Source organism: Pygoscelis adeliae, unplaced genomic scaffold, assembly GCF_000699105.1.
Source record: "Pygoscelis adeliae isolate BGI_AS28 unplaced genomic scaffold, ASM69910v1 Scaffold154, whole genome shotgun sequence".
Classification (NCBI taxonomy): Eukaryota; Metazoa; Chordata; class Aves; order Sphenisciformes; family Spheniscidae; genus Pygoscelis; species Pygoscelis adeliae.
In genome coordinates, this window is record NW_008825113.1 from 3,039,403 (window position 1) to 3,047,420 (window position 8,018).

At 39.6% G+C, this 8,018-nt stretch overlaps 1 protein-coding gene across 1 annotated transcript in view; it reads right to left on the reverse strand.

Moving 5' to 3' along the window:
* DSCR3 (Down syndrome critical region gene 3) overlaps positions 1–2,081 on the reverse strand; it is a 35,364-nt gene extending 33,283 nt beyond the window's left edge. The window contains exon 1 of the mRNA XM_009328029.1: positions 2,055–2,081. Coding sequence (XP_009326304.1) covers positions 2,055–2,081 — 27 coding nt within the window. The remainder of the gene's footprint in view (positions 1–2,054) is intronic.
* Positions 2,082–8,018: the final 5,937 nt, after the last annotated feature.

Sequence of the window (8,018 nt, forward strand, 5' to 3'; positions counted from 1 at the left end):
CTGGAGGTATTTAAAAGACGTGTAGATGTGGCGCTTAGGGACGTGGTTTAGTGGTGGACTTGGCAGTGCTAGGTTAATGGTTGGACTTGATGATCTTAAAGGTCTTTTCCAACCTAAACAATTCTATGATTCCATGATTCGATAAATTCTGTTACATTAATATGATAAGGCAGATCACAACTGAGCTTGAGGAATGACTTCCAAGGGCATGGAAAGAAAAAAAAAAACCAAATAAACAACAAAAACCAAGTCCTTTTCTGTAAGTATCAGGAACAGGAGGCTTGCCACAGAGTGGGTAGGACCTGTGGACCATCAAGGTGTAAAAGGAACACTCAGAGAAAGCAAGAGCATAGGAGAAAAGACTACATTCCTGTTCTTGCATCTGTGTTCACAGTGCAACAACTTAGAGAAATCCAGAACTTTGCATTATGGGGAATTTAGGAGATCTATCTCAAACGTAAGTGCAGGGCAGAAAAGGTTAAAGAACAAACAGATAAAATAAGCAAGACATCATGGGGACCAAGTGGCCTCCATCCAGGAGTTCTAAGAGAACTCAGGTGTCAAAAAAACTGAAGTACTAACTGCAGTGTGTAACTCTAGTTTTAAAACCCCTTCCCCTGTTAACCAGGTGGGGAAGGCAAATGTGGAGACCCAGGCAACTACACATGAGTGAGCCCGTTGTATTGTCTATGCTGGGCAAATAAGTAGTATCTGTCCTACAGAGCAGAATCAATGGACACATATACAAATATAACATATTGAGGAAGACAACACAGCTTTTGTGACATTGTATCAAGTATTGCAGATCTATAATTCTTTGGTGATGTTAACATATATGTGGACAAGGGAGATCTCATGTTTAAGGGCTACTGGGATTTCCAGGGGCAAGGAAGTCCCTAGACAAAGCTTCATTTAAAAAAAAAAAGGCAAAAAAAAAAAAGCACCTTTAAGCAAGAGGAATGGATCAAAAAATGGCTAAATGACAGGAAACAGAAATAAAACAGAAATGAAAGGTCGGTTCTCATAGAAGAGGGAGATCACAAGAGGAGTCTGCAGGGACCTGTGCTGTGACTTGTGCTGCTTAATGTATTCATAAATGATCTGGAAAAAGAGGGTGAACAGTGAGATATCACAGATTGCTAATGATATTAAGCTATTCAGGTAAAGGAAAGTTAGAGGACAAATTGTGATGCAGTTAAAGGGCTGGCTATGAAGAACTGAAGAAATGAAGAAAGACCCTACAAGACTGAGTGACTGGATAATAAAATGGCAGATAAAATTTGATGTAGTTGTGTAAAGTAGTGTGCATGGGAAAAAAAAATTATATATACAGTGATGATGGGCTGTAAGCTGGTTTTCCACTCACAGATGAGATCTTTGTGTTCTGATGAATATTTCTATGAAAATATCAGCACAATGTTCCCTTTTTTTACTCAGAAAAACAAATCAAATATTTGGAATTACTAAGAGTGAAACAGAGAACATTGTAATACACCCACCCCAGTATCAATCCATAGTTCTCTGTATATTGAGTAGTATGTACAGTTCTTTTCTTCACATCTCAAAAAGGGCATAATAGAACTGGAAATGATTCAGAAAAGGTTTGACAAGGATAACCAAAGAAACAGAATGGTTCTGTATGAGGTATACCTGCGGGCTCTTAACTCTGAAAAACAGATGACTGAGGGGAGATATGACAGAGGTCTACAAAATCACCAGTGGCAGAGAAAAGATGAAGATGGAGGCGCTGTTTCTGTCTTTTTCTGATATGAGTACTAAGAATATTAATGAAGCTGGTAGGAGGCATGTTCAAAACAAAAAGATGGGTTCTCTACATGATTTTAAGCTGTGGAAATCTTTGCTGCAAGATATTGTAAGATGCTGCAAGATGCTGAAGGTTTGGGAGGTAAACCCAACCAAACAGATTAACAGAAGAAAAGTCCATTAAATAGAAGGGCTGTTAAATAAGAAAACATCACCCACCGCCCACACTGCAGAAGCCTCCAAATCACAGATTACTGGACACTGGGAGTGCCTGGGGACAACATGCTTACCTTGTTCATAAGCTCTTCCTTGGGCATCCTCTATTGACGGCTGCTGGAAACCAGATACCAAACTAGATGAGTGTTAAGTTCCCAATGCAGCAGTTCTTCATGCAAATACTATAGGAAAGAGAAGATTAAGAGGCCATGAGGTTTACCATTATGACACGATTCAGAGTCATGAAAGGTTAGGAGAAAGACCAATGACTCCAGGAAGAAAAAATCTTAATCCATATAGCTAGAAAATAGTGTTAAAACCAGTTAAGCAGTGAAGTAGGTCACCCGTGTGTAAATGCCTAACACCAGCCCTCTGCAGGGAAGCCATGCTGGTGTCTGAGGGTTCTGCTGGTGATCACTGAGACAGCTGCTAGCTACACAGGCGTATCACTGAGCAGAGGGAGAGAATGAACTTAGAAAGCAAGAAAAGAAAGGAAGAGCACATGGTGGAAGAAAGGCTACCTCCTTGTAGGAGAAGAGGCCACCTCAAAACCCTTCTCCAAAAAGAAAAGGAAAATCTCCATGAATTGTCCAAAACGTTTTGTTTTTTCAGGTGGCCACTGCCGTTGTGAGAAACAGAAAAGACACAAGTGCAAATGTGGGAGGTAGTAATGCAAGAGGGAGCATTACTACCAGAGAAGAAAAGGTAATTTCCTCCCTTTGTGTTTGTATACTCAGAACTTCTCTCCTTTTAGATGTATGGTAGAACGTGGCATAATACTTCAATGCAGCTTGAATTAAAACCTTTTGATTCATTTGCATAAAGGTAACCTGAAAACAGACTGTATCAAAGATGCTCATCTTACCTCAGCTGTTTGCACATTCACCAGATTATAATGCTTGCTGTGTTGAACTGTATTAGCTAAGGGTGTAGTTGAGCACCCTTTCTAATCTCCCTTTTTCATAATTTAAAAAATCCTTTTGCACTCGAGCTTTGTGTGCTTTGTTTCAACTCAAGAGTTTTTGGGAAACTTAAGCAAAATCAGTTATTTTTTACTTACATAGCATGAAGGAAAATACATTTTCCGTTAGTCGCCAGTTGAGATGTCACACAATCATAATGCAGAAGATGAAAGTTGGCTTGTGGGGCCATTAAGGAAAGGAAAGCAACCTAAGTCTGAAGAAAATCAAATCATTATTTTGATGCTGCAAATATTTAAAACTGAAATATCTATATTTGTGCAGTAAAAGACACTATTCAATCTAGGTGATATACAGCTAAAATTGTTTATAGTGCTATACGAATATCAAGCCGCTGTAGTACTGACTACTCTCGTCACAAAGTTACCTTACACCCTTAGTAATGGCCTTAAAGGATTATTTGGTTCTAACTGTTCATAAACTGGTCTATTGCCATTGACATTTCTGCTGCAAGTGCTGTGCCATTTTGGAGGCGGTAGGTCCAGGCCCCCATGTCTCTCCTATCCAAGTAGGGGACTGGAAAGGTGACAGTATTTAGAAGATTAGGCAGCTGGGAAGGCCTGACAGCTCCATCAGTAGTATGTAAGCTCTAGAACTTAAGTGTGGTCTGTGTACCACAGGTTTGTAAAATCTGTGTCAGACAACAAACCTTGACACTTGACTAGGAATATGATTAATTTATGAGGAGCTTAATTTTATTTAAAGGAATGTGTTTATTCTTCCTAGAACCGTAAAATGAAACATGTAAAAGAAGATGTACTTCGGGAGTCATATCAAAACCATAAGGTGCTTCTGTCGGCTCTGAAAAAGCAGTGATTTAACACCTTTTCTCTCAGAACTGACTGTGGCAAAGTCACTGACAGAATTTCATGATACAACTGGAAGCTGTTGCAGAAAGCCCTGTTTTCTGTAGTTTATGATACTCTGTTGGGAAAAAGAACAAATAATGCTTGGAAAAATTCCCTAATTCAGAAGTAACTTTTAAGCAATTTTTTTTTCTTCTGTGGAACACAGACAGCAACACTTGTCTGTTGTCTGTAAAAAAAATTTGTATATTGTCTCTTTGGCTAAGAAGTAGATGATGCTTAGGGCCATCTGGGGTTTGGGTAAAAATTAATGACACAGAGCTGGGATATTTACCATCATTTATTATACACTGACGTCACTGCCCTGAAAAGCAACATGAAAAGGACAAGAAAAAGTTCTTTCGTGTGAAAATCTAAGCTAGAAATATTTTTGCTGCTGTTGTCAGCCTTTTAAACTTGCATTTGGTTTGCAGTTGCTTATATATTTCCCAAACCGAAATATTACCTTTTCCAAAATAACCCCAGACTCTCCCTATTCCTTCCCCCTTTAAGAAAAAAAAAGGGCAAAAAAGAAAAAAATCAGCCTGAAGCAACACCCAGGACAGAAAACTTCTTCCAAGTAGTTAAAGCTTGGCAAGCCTATAAACAATGGAAAACAAACAAACAAACAAACAAGGATTAGTTGGATGTTTGCCTCAGCCTGAGTGTTCTGGACACACACACACACACACACAAAAAAAACCCCAAACCACCCCAAAACCCAAAAAACAAGGCCAGAAAGGTTTCAGCTGTTTCTCAGAATGAAGTTAGGAGGAAATACGTTATTTTAAATTTCTGTAAAACCCTTAGACTTTTAATTGAAAACTCAGTCCTCTGGAACCAGGATTTAATAATCAATATAGGTGCTGCCCTGGTGTCAGAGAGAGTTTTTCTGTTCCTTTCAGATTTACACCACATCTAATATTACGAGTGTTCAAGGCTCTGACCACCATGCATGCAAGTACAGCATGTCCAAGATGCCCGATGTATTCCACATGTGTAGAATATGGCTCTGCATCACACATACAAGAGAGTCTGGTCTCAGCGACGACAAGCCACGTACATAAATTGATTATATTCAGTCTCAGGCTTATTTGGGACCTATTTGAAACAGGGACTTGGTTCTTACCCCAGGGCTTAGGAAGACAACCCTTCTTATTATCCTCCCCAAGCAAAATTATGAATGTCTAAAGAATCACAGTAGCCCATCCACAGTAGAAACTTTGCTAAATTCCCCAAAGTTCCTGCTTCTCCAAATAATACAGCAGTGGGCTAACTGAAGTTGCTTGTTCCAGCATGTGGTGGCATCTGAGCCTGGGCACTCGTACTTACAGCTGGGAGAGTGTCTCTTCTGTCTCTTCAGCGCTGCTGAGGTGCAGAGGAACCAAACATCTCACCGAATGTGAGGGGACAAGGAGCAGGGTTACTGTCAGTGAGGGGGTAGCTACAAATGGGGGAAAAAAAGATCTCTGGGGTATAGGAGATGATAGAGTCAGATGGTACAGACAGGAGTTTCAGCCTCAGCAAAAGACGTGTCTCTAAGACTAGCCTTGGGCCTCAGGCTTCTTTTGATAAATATTGCTCTTGCTGTGCTTTCTTGGGTTAGTACTATCACCCTTGCTTTACACCTTAGATACATCCTATGATGTTTTGTAGTATTAGGACTCTGCCTAATTTCATAAAAAGTTAATAACTTCCCATAGCACAACTCAAATACGACATCTTATTTCATCTAGTTGAGCATTTGATCAGTGTAGCTGGCTTTTCAATGTATTGGGGAGGTACGTGCTCTGTTCAGTGGCCGCTGGCATTAACCTAGCAATTAAGAGTAGTATTTAGAGTAGTTAAGTACCAGGAAGGGAGAGTTAGTAATTATGAAACAGAAGAGCTAAGTAACACAGTGTTCTGTACTCTGTTTCATGTAGGAAAGAAAACTGCACGCTCTGTCCATTCTTGATTACCTGTGTAGATTTGAGCACTCTTTTTTTATTAGTCTCCCATGTATATAATTGGCACTGTGTAATTAGTATTTTATTAAATGAATATAGTCTAGTTCTTCAGAAAATGTATTAATTCAGACTTACAGGTGTCAAATATGGGATTTACATTCGATACTGGTACACCTAGAATAGACTTAAAAAGTCAGCGTAGGTATGTTACACTGATTTTTTATATACTTATACTACTACAGACGCATCTTGGCTACCGAAAAGATAGGGTTGTGTTAAAAAAAAAAGCTTAAAATTAACGTTTGGGATTTTCTCTGAAGTTAGTGGGATTTTGATACGAGCGTTCACAATTCAGCTTTGAGGCACTTTGAATTTTCTATATGCTTTTCATTTAGCTTTGTTATAATTTTTAACCGGAAGTCTTCAAAATTATGTTCTGCCTGAAATTTGGCTACAGTAGTCCGATTTCACACACCTGAGGTAATATCTTTAAAAAACTCCTCTGTCAATACATACAAAATTCAGCTGAGGCTTATTGTGATAAGACCTGCTATGACATACAGGTTGGAAGGGTGAAAAAAATGGGTTTGAAGTAATTTTTCAGCTTTTGTTTTTCATAACTGAGTGTTATATACCAAGAGATAAACTTTATGTGCTGTGAGCATAACTGTTATGTGCTCTGCTTATAAACTTGATGATGTGTGCACTCATAAGCATGATAGTCTGTGCGTTCATAAACTTGATGGGCCCTACACATAAAAATATTAGCTATCTGGAGTTATGTTAATTTTATTCTCCAGAAGGGAAAGAATTTATGGGCAATGCACTTAACAGAGAACAGAGAAGCGGTTTTGTGCAACCACTGGCATAGTGAGTTTCACGCGCAGCTGCTGCTGAATGAAATCTTTCACATCTCTACAGACTTGCCACCTTTACCCAGTCCATTCTACAATTTAAAGAATGACAGATTTCTTGTGAATGACAGATTTCTCGTGAAACAGTTTAAAGTACTATTTATGAAATACCACCAATGCAAATGCACAAAACCCAGCAACAAATGAAACGGCAGTAGAAGTCCTTTTCCTCCTCCACTCACAATCAGGTTTCACAGCACTTAACGCAAACAACATACCTCATCTTCAATTATGCTACCAATGCTTGCCAGTATTCCGTCATCCCCAACAAAAAACAGTTTTTTCCATACATCTTATAACTGTATCCACCTTCCAAGTTAGTACTGGTGCAGATAAAGGTGAGCCGAAGGAGGTCTATACTATTGACATGGACATAACAGAAGTAATGTGATTGCCAGTGGTGGTGGATAAAGTCAAGAGTAGTTCAAAATGCTTGGCTTCTTGAAAGCCAAACCACCACCGTTTAAGAGCCAAAATGCAGTTTTAGACGCTTACGTTTAAACTAGATCTAAGACTATTCAGAAATGCACTCAAACATATCGACACTGATAACACTTGACCACAAGTTTAGACAATCTGTAGTTATGACTTTGTCGGTGTGTAAACATATCCTAAACAAATCAGTGTGACTGCAGGAGTTTCAGACAGCTGTAGCACACTAGTGTACTAGCTGTGCGTCTCCTGTTGCCATAGATTTACTCAATGTACAAAGCCTGGAACTGACCTTAATGAAACGACACGGGACAATTCACACTCCCGCAGAGGGAAAACCACTAATAAAGAACAGTCCAACTATCTATTCTGTAATGCTTATAGGCCAGTTCTTGCCCAGCAAGTGTTGCCAAAACGCAAGCATCTGGCCCAGCTCAGGATTTCCTGAACTGATTTGGAGATGGTTCAAGACTTTTTTTTTTTTTGCTTAAGGTCTTTTCACAGACATATCTGTGCTGAATAAATGAACAATCAGACCTCCTGACTGCAGCTGAGGAAGAAAAAGGATGCATCCCCCCAGATTCTTTTTGGGGGGCTGGAACCCTTGCAAGCTTTTGTCATTTCCTGAGACCCGAAAGCCATAATTTCTCCAACCTTCTTTTTTTCCTCCTCCTGGCAGTTCAGCTGGCAGTTAGTTTAATATTAGAGTCCCAGCACAAGGGAATTTGGGGTGGAAGTCACTAACACGGACACCAGGAGATAGATAGCCCTGTAGCCTCTTTAAAAAGAATGGGGATGGAGAACTGTAAGGTCCGACAGAGTCAAGCCAGCCTAACTCATTGCAAACCATCTGGTGACCTTCTGGACTCATCCCCCCAATTATACCTCTAAAGGGAACTGGGACCTGACTTAACCGCA